Source organism: Kazachstania africana, chromosome 2 (genome assembly GCF_000304475.1).
Source record: "Kazachstania africana CBS 2517 chromosome 2, complete genome".
Taxonomy (NCBI): Eukaryota; Fungi; Ascomycota; class Saccharomycetes; order Saccharomycetales; family Saccharomycetaceae; genus Kazachstania; species Kazachstania africana.
Genome location: NC_018941.1, coordinates 599,982 through 615,303, shown reverse-complemented (window position 1 = coordinate 615,303; position 15,322 = coordinate 599,982). Strand labels below are relative to the sequence as shown.

The following is a 15,322-nucleotide window of genomic DNA, read 5'->3' as shown; positions in this document are numbered from 1 at the left end:
CTAATTCTTAGTGGTATCCGAGGGGAATAGTGATTTACATTCTTCAAATTATTATCAACCTTTTTCCTATATCTAAATTCATTCAAAGCTATTTTTGTATCTCCTTATTAGACCCTCATTATTTTCATATCAAAATAATCTGAACCAAATATGTCACACGATCGTGTCATTTTAGATTTAGAAGCCATTAAGGAAAGATACAACCTTTTCAATTCTACTTTCCCTTCTGAAGCATTAAAGCACCATTTTGAATTTGATTTCAGTTCTTCCGCAACTGAAAATTTAATCAAGCTATCTCAAATAGCATTAAATGATAAGCATACATCTGCATATTTATTCATCTATAACACAATATTTTTAGAGATACTAGCGCACTGGACTACAAAATTAGACAAGAATGAATCTGTTAAGGTTCTTGAATCATCATCCAGGATTATTACGATGTATCCAAAAGCTACATCATTAATTGAAGAATTCTTAGAAAGAGAAAATGATCATTTTGTTACAATATTACAGAATCCATCCTCGCAAGATGAAAACCAAATCTTCACGATTTTATTATCTTATTTCAGACTATTATATCATAACAAAGATATATTCGAATCCTTCATCAAACCTGACGTTTTATACAAACTAATTTCTAGCAGCCAACCGTCTGAATTAACAAAATTTATTGCACTAAAAGTCCTTGGCATTTTCTTAGATGCTGGTGAAGCTGCATTGACCAGCATGTTTGACATTCATATCACATCTGATGGCACTTTAATAGGTACATATGAATTGGATAATAACATCAATTATAAATTTTTAGAAATTAACGAAGCTAAGAGATTTTCAAATTTTACAAGATTACCAGAAGTCCCTGAGGTTCATGAACTTTTACCAAATAAAAAATACTTTTTAATTGAGCCTACTGAATTAAATGATAGAGTTGTGTCCATTTGTGGCGTCTTAGTACCAAGAGGCAATTCTATTAGAGACATCAAACAATACCCACTAACTTTTGTCCCTACAGAGAAAACTATTGCAACATTACGTCTCTTAGCAAGAAAAGTTCAAAATTCAGAACCAGTAATGTTGGTCGGACAGGCTGGCTCAGGCAAAACGTTCATCATAAACGAGTTAAGTAAGTATATGCAATGCCATGATTCAATAGTAAAAATCCATTTAGGTGAACAAACGGACGCTAAATTACTCCTTGGTACTTATACGTCAGGTGAGAAACCAGGTACTTTTGAATGGAGGTCTGGTGTTTTGACCACTGCCGTAAAAGAGGGAAGATGGGTGCTCATTGAAGATATTGATAAAGCCCCAACAGAAGTTTTGTCCATTTTACTTTCTCTTTTAGAGAAGCGTGAAATGACGATACCATCAAGGGGCGAAACTGTGAAGGCAGCTAATGGCTTCCAGTTAATTTCAACTGTCAGACTAAGTGAAGATACAATCAAAGAAAATAAAGAGGAAAATAACTTCAATCTAAATATTATTGGTTTGAGAATTTGGAGTGCTATTCATCTAATTGAACCAACCATTGATGATTTGAAGGAAATATTGTGCCAAAGATACCCAGTCTTATCGCAATTGATTCCAAAACTTATACGTTCATATGAGGGAGTAAAGGCTATTTATGGTGACCCCAGGTTTATCTCCTTAAATAGAGGTGCCCACGCAAGAATAGTCTCGACCAGAGACTTAATGAAACTATGTAACCGCCTGCAAGCACTTTTTACCAATAATAACATTATAAAACCGGACCAGTTGATCGAATCATCGATATATGATTCTATTTTTGCAGAGGCTGCCGATTGTTTCACTGCTGCAATTTCTGAATTCAAAGCCCTTCAACCACTAATATATAGCATTGGTGAATCTCTTGAAATTGCAGAGTCAAGAATCTCACTTTTCATAGATAAACATGTGCCACAACTGGAAGAGCTTGATGACAATCTCAAGATTGGTAGAGCAACGCTTCAGAGATCTCCTTTATCGATCCAAAGAAAATCAGTAAATTCTACATCTTTTGCAACAACAAATCATTCTTTAAGATTAATGGAACAAATTGCGGTTGCTGTCCAAATGACAGAGCCCGTTCTTCTAGTTGGTGAAACCGGTACTGGTAAAACTACTGTTGTCCAGCAAGTTGCCAAACTCATGAATAAAAAATTAACTGTGATTAATGTCTCCCAACAAACTGAAGCTGGTGATTTGCTTGGTGGTTACAAGCCCGTGAATTCTAAGACAGTAGCTGTACCAGTCCAGGAAACATTTGAAACACTCTTTGCTGTGACATTTTCATTGAAAAAGAATGAGAAGTTTTACAAAATGTTGCACAAATGCTTCAATAAAAATCAATGGAAAAATGTAGTTAAATTATGGACAGAGGCTTATAAAATGGCTCAAACTTTGCTAAACAAAGAGTCTATGGCGGACGTTCAAGATCAAGCAAAAGAAAAAAAAAGAAGATTGAATTTGGACGAGAAAAAAGTATTACTAGGTCAATGGGAAGAATTTCATGCTATGGTTGAAAAGTTTGAATTACAGTCTGCCTCCATTGAAAATGCGTTTATTTTCAATTTTGTCGAAGGTTCGTTGGTAAAGGCAGTCAGAAACGGGGAGTGGTTATTGTTAGATGAAGTTAACTTAGCATCTGCAGACACATTAGAAAATATATCTGATCTCTTGACAGAAAGCGATTCAAGAAGTATTCTCCTTTCCGAAAAGGGTGATGCTGAACCAATTAAGGCTCACCCTGATTTCAGGATTTTCGCATGTATGAACCCAGCAACTGATGTTGGTAAACGTGATTTACCCTCCGGTATAAGGTCAAGATTTACAGAAATATATGTCAACTCTCCTGATAGAGACATCACCGATTTATTATCCATAATAGATAAATATATTGGCAAATTTAGCGTCAGCGATGAATGGGTTGGAAATGATATTGCTGAATTATACTTGAAAGCGAAAAAACTTTCGGAAAATAGCCAAATAGTGGATGGCTCTAATCAAAAGGCACATTTTAGTATTCGTACGTTGACTCGGACTCTTCTTTATGCCTGTGACATAGTACATATCTATGGACTACGCCGTGCCCTTTATGATGGGTTTTGCATGAGTTTTTTAACTTTATTAGATCAAACGTCAGAAAAGCTTTTATTACCTATTATTGAAGAATACACATTAGGTAGATTAAAAAACGCAAGATCTGTACTATCGCAAGTTCCTCCATCTCCTGGACTTGATTATGTTCAGTTCAAACATTATTGGATGGAAAAGGGGCATGAACAACTAATAGCTCAACCCCATTATATCATTACTCCATTCGTTGAAAAAAATATGTTAAATCTCGTAAGAGCAACCTTCAGTAAGCGTTTTCCTATTTTGATCCAAGGTCCAACTTCCGCTGGTAAAACTAGTATGATTAAGTACCTCGCTGATATCACTGGCCATAAGTTTGTTCGTATTAACAATCATGAGCATACCGACTTACAAGAATATTTAGGAACGTACGTGGCAGATGATACCGGGAAACTATGCTTTAGAGAGGGTGTCCTAGTAGAGGCTTTAAGGAAAGGTTATTGGATTGTGCTTGATGAATTGAATTTGGCTCCTACCGACGTTTTAGAAGCTTTAAATAGGCTATTGGATGATAACAGAGAATTGTTTATCCCAGAAACCCAGGAAGTCGTTCATCCACATCCAAATTTCATGCTTTTTGCCACACAAAATCCACCTGGTTTATATGGTGGTCGTAAAGTGCTTTCAAGGGCCTTTAGAAATCGTTTCTTGGAGTTGCATTTTGACGATATCCCACAGGATGAATTAGAAATTATTTTACGTGAACGTTGTCAAATTGCTCCTACATATGCCAAGAAAATTGTTGAGGTATATCGCCAATTGTCTATAGAAAGATCCGCGTCAAGGATATTTGAGAAGAAGAATAGTTTTGCTACGTTGCGTGATCTTTTCCGTTGGGCCTTAAGAGATGCCGTTGGGTATGAACAGCTTGCTAGTAATGGTTATATGCTATTGGCGGAAAGGTGTAGGAATCCTCAGGAAAAAATTACAGTAAAAAGAGTGTTAGAAAAAGTGATGAAGGTCAAATTAGACATGGATACTTATTATGCTAGCCTGGAAGATAAAGAATTAGAATCACAGGATTCTGTGATATGGACGAAGGGCCTTCGTCGTTTAGCAGTGTTAGTATCCTCCTGTTTGAAAAATAATGAGCCAGTTCTATTAGTAGGTGAAACCGGTTGTGGTAAGACAACTATTTGCCAGTTGCTAGCGTCATTCCTTGGAAAACAACTAATTACTCTGAATGCCCACCAAAATACGGAAACAGGCGATATTCTGGGTGCACAAAGACCTGTACGTAACAAAGCAGAGGTTCAAACGAAATTAATACATCTTTTACAAGATCTTTTACAGGAACATCATGAAAAAGATTTAAATACTCTCTTAGAGAAATTTAAAAATTTTGACAAGTCTGCTATAAGTACGGAAGATCTCTCATCTGTCAAGACACTACAGGATAATATGAACGCTCTCTTTGAGTGGTGCGACGGTCCTTTAATCCATGCTCTAAAAACAGGTAATCTTTTCTTATTAGATGAAATTTCCCTTGCCGATGACTCTGTTTTAGAAAGACTAAATAGTGTGTTAGAACCGGAAAGAAGTCTATTATTAGCCGAAAAGGGTACATCTGATAGTTTGATTTGCGCAGAACCTGGTTTCCAATTTCTTGCCACAATGAACCCAGGTGGTGATTACGGTAAGAAGGAATTATCGCCTGCATTAAGGAATAGATTTACTGAGATTTGGGTGCCATCCATGGAAAATTTTAACGATGTAAGTTTGATTGTGCAATCCAGATTAAAAACGGAACTCAAACATTTAGAAAAAGCTATAGTCTCATTTTCTGAATGGTTCGGTAAGAAATTTGGTGGTGGTGACGCTACAAATGGTATTATTTCGTTACGTGATATTTTGGCATGGGTAGAATTTGTCAACAGTACATATGATGGCACAAGCAATGAATACACGTTACTAGTTCATGGTGCTTCTATGGTTTTTGTTGATACTTTGGGGACTAATAATACCGCATATCTAGCAGAAGATGAGGAAAACTTGAACAAACTCAAGAGGGAATGCATAAAGCAGCTATCCAAGTTCGCCTGCCAGGATCTAACTCCATCCATTCAAAGCGAGTTTGCTCTGGAAGTTGTTGAAAATTCTATTCAAATCGGTCCTTTCAAGTTGAGCAGATATAACAAAAATGGTCAGGCTGCTTCCTTCAACATGAGAGCTCCAACCACATCTTCCAACCTGATGAGAGTTGTAAGAGCACTGCAAGTTCATAAACCTGTGTTACTTGAAGGTAGCCCTGGTGTTGGTAAAACCAGTTTAATTACTGCCTTAGCAGAACTAACAGGTAATTCCTTGACTCGTATTAATCTGTCAGAACAAACTGACCTGATTGATCTTTTCGGTTCAGATGTTCCAGGTGAAAAGAGTGGAGAATTTGTCTGGCAAGATGCGCCATTTTTGAGAGCAATGCAGCAGGGTCACTGGGTTTTACTAGATGAAATGAATTTAGCATCACAATCCGTCTTAGAAGGTCTGAATGCATGTCTTGATCATCGTGGAGAAGCTTATATTCCTGAGTTGGATAGATCTTTTGCCTGTCATCCAAATTTCTTAGTTTTTGCCGCCCAAAATCCTCAATACCAGGGTGGTGGTAGAAAAGGTCTGCCAAAATCTTTTGTTAACCGTTTTACTGTTGTGTATGTTGACATGTTGAAAACGGAGGATCTTCTTCTTATCTCACAACATCTATACCCAAATATGGAAGCCGAACTGTCCGGTAAAATGATTCAGATAATGTCCGTCTTAGAAGAGGAGGTTTCAAAGAAAAAGAAGTGGGGTACTCTAGGTGCTCCATGGGAATTCAATTTAAGAGATGCTTTAAGATGGTTGAAATTACTTACTAAAGCATCTATATCTAGTGAGATGGATGTTTTAGACTTCGTTGATATTATTGTAAAGCAAAGATTCCGTACAGAAAAAGATAAGGACCAAGCGGAGTCAATTATTAATGCTATTTTTGGTGCTTATCAGAAAAACGAGAACTATCACAGCATTACCGCTGATTATGTCCAATTCAACAGAGAAATTTCTGCAAGGAACCCTTTATACCATTTTTCCACGACAGACAGACTGATCCCACTTGAGTGTAACATCTCTGTCTATGAATCAGCCTTAAGGTGTATCAACAATAACTGGCCTTTAATTCTGGTGGGTCCCAGCAACTCTGGTAAAACTTCTATTGTAACGTATTTGGCTTCAATTGTTGGCCAAAAAGTGAGTATCTTTTCTATGAATAGCGATGTTGACAGTATGGATATTATTGGTGGTTATGAGCAAGTAGACATGGTAAGGAAAATCTCCTTTATCATCGATGAATTAAAACCATTATTGAGAGAAATTTTAACTAAAAAGTTAATGGAACATGGGCAACATTATGATGTATTGACTATTGGGCTGGAGCTCCTCCAATTCATTAATCAGAATATAATCACTGCTAAAACCTACTCGCTCTTCGAAATGGCATTCCAGCAATTTTATTCTACTCTGCAAGATAATGCATGTCTTTCTAAAATAGCTTCAGAAATCGTCGCGCTCTCCAAAATCGTTGAAACCGACGTCTCAGTTAAGTTTGAATGGTTTAATGGTATGCTTGTAAAGGCAGTTGAACAAGGTCACTGGTTAGTCTTGGATAATGCCAATCTTTGTTCCCCGTCTGTCCTGGATAGATTGAATTCTCTTTTGGAAACCAACGGTACATTGCTGATAAATGAATGTAGTCAAGAAAATGGAGAGCCGCGTATATTAAAACCTCACCCAAACTTCAGACTTTTTTTAACTATGGATCCTAAATACGGCGAACTTTCAAGAGCAATGAGAAACAGAGGTATCGAGGTCTTTGTTGATAATCTAAAAGAAAGAGCTTCCAGTTTCGATGCTTTGTCTTTAGGCTATAAGTGCAACAAGGAAACCAGAGGACGTGCGGAAATTGACCAATATTTTGGTAGTCTACACTTGAACAATTTGAAAGAAAAGCGTCCATTAAAAAACTTCATTCCTGCTCATATATCAGCTTTTCAATCATTTTCTAAAATTCATGATGTCATCCTCAACTCAAGAGGCAGCATCTCTGTTGAATCATTGCTGGGTATTTTACCAATTAATGAGCTGAGTGAAGTACAACAGTGGGTTACTAATATCTCAAATAATCGCAGTTTTGAGCAGACTGCACTTTTAGAACATATGAACGAAATCCTAAATTTCTTAGTGGAAAACAAGATTGTGCATCGAATCAACGATATCAGCTTAGTTTCAGAGTCAAATATTTATTCTATTATCGATAAAGCGCAGGATAATCTCAGTACACAACCGTTATTTCCCTTATTAAATGTTTACGTCTTGCCAATGATCGAAAAAATCTCAAAAAATATTTGTTCCCCAGAGCCATTATATCTTTTTGCTTCAGCACGTGTGTTATTGAATTCTATTGATACTTTGAAGCAAATCAATTTGCGTTCACTTCAAGGGAAATTAACTGAACTATCTTACATAGAGCTCTCTGCAGCCGCAACGAATGGTCGTCAAGTTAAGTTAGTACCAAGGATTCCAATATTCAGTTTCTTATGTAAATTGGTTGACCAGTTGCTATACTCTTTTAGTAACATTCCTCTTTTCGAACAGACAAAGACATATCAAGAATTTTGGAATTTGCTTACTGTGATCGAAAGTGCTCTGGAGACGGCTTCCTTGAAAGACGAGGCTCGTCTAAGAGTTTATAAGGAACTTTTTGAGGAGTGGTGCAACATTGCCCGCTCCGAAGGTTTACAAGTCACAGAATTTTCCGAAATCTGCAGGGCATTTGAAGATACTTTACGTCTACAGCGCGGTCAATCCATCACCCTTTTGTGGGAAGCATTCAGAGGGAAATATCCATCTACTAGACATGCTTGGAATGTTTTGACAGAAGTAGCAGCCCTAAGTGACAAATTTGATAAGGTGAGAAAATGCCAGTTCGCAGAATCATATGCTTCTATCGCTACATTAACCGAATTTTTTAGAACAATTTTTGATGATACGCTAAAAGATGAGAGTAATGTTAATAGGGACATAATTTCTACTCTTGAAAAAGGTATAGATGAGCTGCAAACAATCTCTTCCAAATTTTTAAGGAAGAGAAAACATTTTTTTATGAAGGAATTTGACAATTTATTGAGACTTCTATATCATAGTCGTGATGTTCCTCAAGATTTGTTTATTGGTCTCGGTGCTTTGTCATCTATGTCTACACGTCAAATGATCAAATATTCCAATGAGGAGCATGTTTATCCACCTATCTTTGATCTACTTTGGGTGGAATCTGATGGTGCGTACCAATCTTTTGTAACATCTTTATTTACCTCTCAATATTTTGAGAGTATTATTTCTAAGTCAAACCAATTTGGCGATTTTTCAGGTGGTCACATTCAGCAGACTCTTCTTGATGCCAAGCTGCTCCTATCCTCAACTATTAAATCTTCAAAATTCATCTTGAATGATCAATCTGCTGTATCAGGATCAATCTTGATGAAGTGGATAAATCGCATTGTCAGCATTCATACTAAGCTGGATATAGATGTTATTCCATTAGAAAAAGTGAGATCAATCGTACTAGAAAGTACTGAATCCTACTTCTCAGAAGTATTCCAGAACTATTTATTACCTGCTATTGAGCTTTGTTCTGATGTTCAATCAATGGCCTCCTTAGGTAAGGCATGGATTTTGTTTGGGGTATCATTGATTACACTGTATGCTCCGGATGTACCATATGACCCTGCTCTTCATGACTATGTCATACACGACATCTTTTCGAAACAAAAGACATATTCTGATGAGTTAGCTAATACCTGGATCGCAATCCGAGAAGTTATTAATGGAGATCAGAATATGTTCACTGAAAGATTTATTAAAACAGTTCATGCAACAGATGCGCCTGCCAAACCAAAGATATACAGACCTGATGAATCAGTTGACAGTCTCTTTGATGAATGGTCAGCATTTTTAGTTTCTACAGTTTCCAAGGATCAAGTGTTTAGTCTATTGAGCGCCACTGATACCTGGAATAGGATGACAGAAGGCCGCTTTGACATGTTTCAACAGAATACATCCAACTTTTTAAGACGCTTAGAAGGTGCTCATATGTTTTTTGCTGATCTAAATGATATTTTTGCAGGATATGTCTTAAGTGTAAAATTTGGTTTTGAGCTTCTCAAGCAATCGAAAACCGAAATGCTAAAGGAAACTGACATTTCGTCATTGTGGTCCATTAATCCATTGATCCTTTCATCAACCGAGCTAATAAATGAATGTTTCAACGAGTTGATTGAATACAGCAAGAAAGCGAAGGTAGACAATACGTCAACAGAAAATATTTTATTATTCTTTATGCAACTTTTCAAAGCTCATAAAAATGATATTTCATTGCTACCATGCTTCGATGCAACCCTACAATCATTGTATTCCAGATGGTCGATAAGGCGTATGAGGGCGGAAAAGGAGTCTGAATCACAAGAAAGGACCTTCAAATATGAAGGAACTAATGATGATTTTGAAGCTGGCTTGAGGGAACTATTCCCTGATTATGAGGAATCATTAGATTTTGATGAACATGCTAGTAGTGATCCAGAATCAGAAATGCATCTAATGTACTACGCTATCAGTAGACAGTACACAGATACATTTAACGATGAGGCACAAGATGACTTTACCGATATCTTGAAAAAAGGCTCCAAGATTGCAAATTTGCTGGTCTCAGAATCAAAGAAGTTCAAGTCTCATAAGTTGGACAACTCTCATCTAACTGCAGTATTAAACATTTTATCCAATGAAATTGCTTCATTCGAGCAAAATCCCGACATGAAGAAATTAGATTTCTACAGAGACTCTTCTGTGTTTGAATCACAAAAAGCTGCCAGTGTTATCGACTCCATTTGGAAAATTGTCTACGGTTATCTCAATGAATGGCCTGAGCATGCAACTTTAAACGAATTGAGCAGAATCTGCGAGGAGTTTTTAGAATATCCAGCTAGTACCCCCATTTACAAGCAATTACAGAAATTGGAGCAAGTATATACATTTATGGCAGAATGGGAAAGATATGCTTCTTCTCAAGTGTCCTTAGGAAATTGTATTAGAGACATTACAGATCTGATAGTGTCTTGGAGAAGGTTAGAGTTACACACATGGAACGGATTATTTAATAGTGAAGATGAAAAACTCAAACAAAAAACTGGAAAATGGTGGTTTTACTTGTATGAAACAATTATTGCTGCCAATGCTGCAAAGCCGGATACTATTTTGATAGAAAACAATACTCAATTGGTGTCTTCTTTGAATATCTTTTTCAGTAAAAGCACATATGGTGAGTTTGTCAGCCGTTTAGAACTTGTTGAAGCTTTTTCCAAGCACCTTCAGTTGCTGAACTTGTCACAATCTGCGGTTGCACATATTTTAAATAATGTGATATCATTTTACGGACAGTTCAAGCCTCTCATTTTAGAGACTCTGAAGAATGGTCGTAAGGCGTTAGATAAGGAGATGTCAGAGGTTATTTTGTTAGCAAGTTGGAAGGATGTGAATATTGACGCCTTGAAGGAGAGCTCTCGTCGTTCTCATAACAGCTTGTACAAGATCGTCCGTAAATACAGGGATGTTCTATCTACCGCTGTGCAACCTTTGATTGAAGGTGGTCTATCTTTTATTCCAGGTCAGAAAGTAGTTTTACAACCTTTAGGTCTCGGTTCCTTCCCTGAGTTTGATCTAGCTGCCGCTAAAGAAATGGTTATAGCTATTCCTGGTTGGGATTCCAGAAGTAGTGTGCTACAAAACGTTGATATCGTAGAAAGCAATATGAACGTTTATATGACTAAACTATCTAACCAAAAATACCCAAGTTTGGAAGTTCTGGCAAAGGAGTTTGGAAGAGAAGCTGACAGACTACGTGATGAAACTCCAAATGTTTACAGTAAAGACAAGAAAAAACTATTGGCCTCATTGCGGACTCAGAAAAGTAAGCTATTAAGTGATGCTCTAAAAGAATTGAAAAGAATTGGTCTAAAAACCAACTTTAGAGAAGATATACGTAAGGTTCAAAGCACCACTTCGTCTATCCTAACCAACTCTGTTTCATTCAGTCTGTCAAGTTTGCAGGGTTCTGATCTCTACTTTTTCAAGCTCTTGGAGTTATTACCTCGTCTTAGAGCCTCCGCTGGAAATCCTGCTGAGGATATCCCTGTCCTTACAATAGAAAGAGGTATGGCAATAGCAGAAAACCTGGTCTTTTCTTTAATCACAACCAGAGCTCCATTGTACGAATTATCGCAATCGTATTACAGTATAAAAGAACTTCGTGGAAGCCTCGAAAACCTTTGCTGCTCCAAGGGATTCATAAAACCATTTTCGTTGAACTTTTCTGTTAATAAATTGAAGCATTTCTGTGGGTGGTTGCCAGAATTAATCAACTATGCATTACATACATTAGCCATAATAGAAACGTCATCAGCTGAACAAATTGATACTACGTACCTGTTAGAGGCTAAACAAACATTGAATTCATTCCATAGCAAGATGACTAACGTTAAAACTCTGGACTCTAATGCTAGCTTCCTGGTCTCTGAATTCGAAAATTTCATGATTAACTTCATAGCTAAACTAAATGAGAGAAGGGCCCCAAATACTTTCTTCGTATATGACACACTACTCAAGTGGATATACGATCACAACATTTCCAATACAGACTTTACCAATCAATTAGAAGAGGTAAAACTGCAAGATATTGATCAAGCATTCCGTAAGGTTTACACTTCGGTTGTTCTCTCATTCCAAAAGTTGATGGAATTAGGTTACGAATCTGTCGAGGAATCTGAAGACAAGTGGTTACAAACTACATCTAAACAATTGATGAAGTACGTTAAAATCTTGACAAGTTCCTCAGTGTTGAAAAATCTGGAGGCAGCTAGCCAACTTCTCGATGAAAATGACATTTCTTCGAGTAAGGCCGATTTCGTCAGAGCTATTGTGACATTTACTCTTCCAGTAATCAATAAATATTTCATGACAACGCGCTGTATTTTAGAGAAGGTCAGAAGTTATTATGTAACTACAAGTCATGGTACCTACATTTTGTCCAATATATTATTGAATTTGGCTAAAAATGGTCTTTGCTCACCTGAGCCACCAAGTGAAGAAGTTGAAGACAATAATCTCCATGAGGGTACAGGTCTAGGTGATGGTGAAGGTGCACAGAATAATTCTAAAGACATCGAGCAAGATGAAGATTTGACAGAAGATGCTCAAACTGCTAATAAAGATCAAAAAGAAAAGGACGAATTTGATGAAGAAGATGAAAAGGATGATGCTGTCGAGATGGAGGGTGACATGGCTGGTGAAATGGAGGAAGCGTCGGATCAAGAAGATAAGGATGATGACGATGAGCTCGATGACGAAGATGAACTAGATAAACAAATTGACAACATTGATGACGACGATCCCAACGCAATTGATGAAAAAATGTGGAATGAAGAAGCTGAAGATGACAGCAAGGAAAAGAATTCTGATAAAAACCTTGACTCTAAAAATGACGATGAAGACATACAAGCTTCTGAAAATAAGAATGACGACGATGATTTAAATAAAGAAAAGGATCAAGAAGGTACAAATGAAGAATCTAATGCTCCTGATGGACCAGAAGAGCAAGGGGAAGATCAAGAGGATCAAGAGGATCAGAATTCAGCTGATGAAGAAAATGATGTTGGTGAACAAGAAGATGAAGTCAGGGCAGATGATGAAGGCCAAGAGTTAGATACAAATGTTCCAGAAACTGAAACCATGGATCTTCCAGATGTTATGGATTTGGATGGGGGAAGTGAAGACGATGAAGAGGAGAACGGGTCTGAGAACATTGAAGACAATGAAAGCCCCGATGAATCTGATGATAATTTGGATAATACTGAAGCTAATGATATCTCAGACGTTGAACAACAAAACGAAGACATGGAGTCTGAAGAAATGACAGAACAAGAAGGCCTAGAAATGGACCAAGACGAAAATTCTAATGATATGGAAGACCAAGAAATGAACCCTGATGACGTGACAGAAAACGAAGATCATGATATGGAAAATACCAACGATTCCGAAGAAGAATTAGACGAGGGTAAATTCGATGAACACCAGAAGGCTGATGAAGACCAAGAGAACAATGCTGAAGGTCTAGCTGGTATAGGTAACGGTATTGACGAAGAAAATGTTGATACTGATGCGGCTACTCAGCAGCAATCAGGTTCGAAGGGCGAGGGTGCCGATGCTAAGGACGTTGAAGAACAGGAGGATATTGGTGCATCAGGTGAGACAATGAATACTTACCAAGATGATAAGGAAAACAATGACGAGCAAGACACCAACGAAAGTTCAAGGCAAGAAGCCAAAGAGGCCCTGAAACAATTGGGTGATAGTTTGAAAGAATATCATAGACGTAGACAAGAAATTAAGGAAGCTACTAATAATGAGGATGAGAAGACCCAAGAACCACTTGCTAGCCAGAGACCAGATGAATTTGAACATGCCGAAGGAGCTAACACAGAAAACGATACACAGGCCCTAGGTGCTGCTTCCAAGGAACAGCTACAAACTGTTGATGAAGATATGGCCATTGATGACGACGAAGATCGAATGAATGATAAAGATCTTAATGAAAAGGAAGATTATGAAATGGTTGATGAAGAAAGCGTAGTTGAAGAGAAGGAAAATGAACTTGAAGAGACTTCTGAAGCAGACAACGCTGGCCAAAATAATTTGAATAAAGGTGTCTTTGCTGGTGTCGGAAGGGAAACTGAAGAGGATTTGCTAGATCCAAACAACAATAATACTCTCAAGAACAATGCTTACGAAGATGAACTGGACGAATTGATGGATAAGATTGACCTAGATGCCAAGGAAAACGAAATTAATGAAGAGGCACCGACAAGAACTATTGAAGAATCTCGTGACATTTGGCGCAAGAGTGAAATTTCTACAGCTGATTTGGTATCGAGACTAGGTGAACAATTAAGGTTGATTTTAGAGCCAACCCTAGCTACAAAGTTAAGAGGTGATTACAAGACTGGTAAGAGATTAAACATGAAGCGTATAATTCCTTACATTGCATCTCAATTCCGTAAGGATAAAATTTGGTTAAGAAGAACTAAACCAAGTAAAAGGCAATACCAAATCATGATTGCATTAGATAACTCCAAATCAATGAGTGAATCTAAATGTGTCAAACTGGCGTTTGATAGTTTATGTTTGGTATCTAAGACACTATCTCAATTAGAATCCGGCGGTTTATCTATTGTGAAATTTGGTGAACACTTTCGAGAGGTTCATAAGTTTGATCAACAATTCAGTAATGAATCTGGCGCCAAAGCTTTCCAATGGTTTGATTTCAAAGATACAAAGACTGATGTTGAAAGACTTGTCGCAGAATCCATAAAGATTTTCGAACGTGGTCGTTTATTGGGCAACAATAACTCAGATCAATGGCAGCTAGAAATAATTATTTCCGATGGTATTTGTGAAAACCATGAAACGATAAAAAGATTAGTACGTAGAGCAAGAGAGAAGAAAATTATGTTGGTGTTTGTTATCATTGACGGTATCAGTTCCAATGAGTCAATCATGGACATGAATCAAGTTACCTACGTTCCAGACCAATATGGTAATCAACAGTTGAAGATCAACAAATATTTGGACAGCTTCCCATTCGAGTTTTATGTGGTTGTTCACGACATCAGTGAATTACCAGAAATGCTGTCATTAATCTTACGTCAATATTTTACAGACTTGGCATCGTCCTGATGACAACAAGAACCACTGTCTGCAGTGTCTCTATGTTAGAGAAAAAAAAAGTATTACTCAAAAAAAAAATCAGTGCATAAAAACTGCATACTATATCGTACCTAGCAATATAACTGACTTGTATATTAGTGTAAAATACTGTATTTTTAGGAATACTTTCTATATCAGCAATATCTATATGCCCTAACTATACTTTGCAACATCCCTACACCTCAATATTTTTCTATTTGAAGACACTTTTTTCTGCTTCTTTTTTTATATAAAGAGTGGGAAAAGCGAAGTGACAAGACTTTTCTTTTGCCAAAGACTTAAAACCAACAAGAAGACAAGACTGATTCATTGAAGAACTGCTATATTGATGGGCAAATTA

At 37.1% G+C, this 15,322-nt stretch overlaps 1 protein-coding gene across 1 annotated transcript; it reads left to right on the top strand.

Annotated features, from left to right (window-relative positions):
- Nucleotides 1-150: 150 nt before the first annotated feature.
- Nucleotides 151-14,952, top strand: REA1 (AAA family ATPase midasin; the record flags this gene model as incomplete). Its single annotated transcript, XM_003955675.1, has 1 exon — nucleotides 151-14,952. One exon carries the CDS (start codon nucleotides 151-153, stop codon nucleotides 14,950-14,952), a length of 14,802 nt encoding a protein of 4,933 aa, XP_003955724.1.
- Between the last annotated feature and the right edge of the window lie 370 nt (nucleotides 14,953-15,322).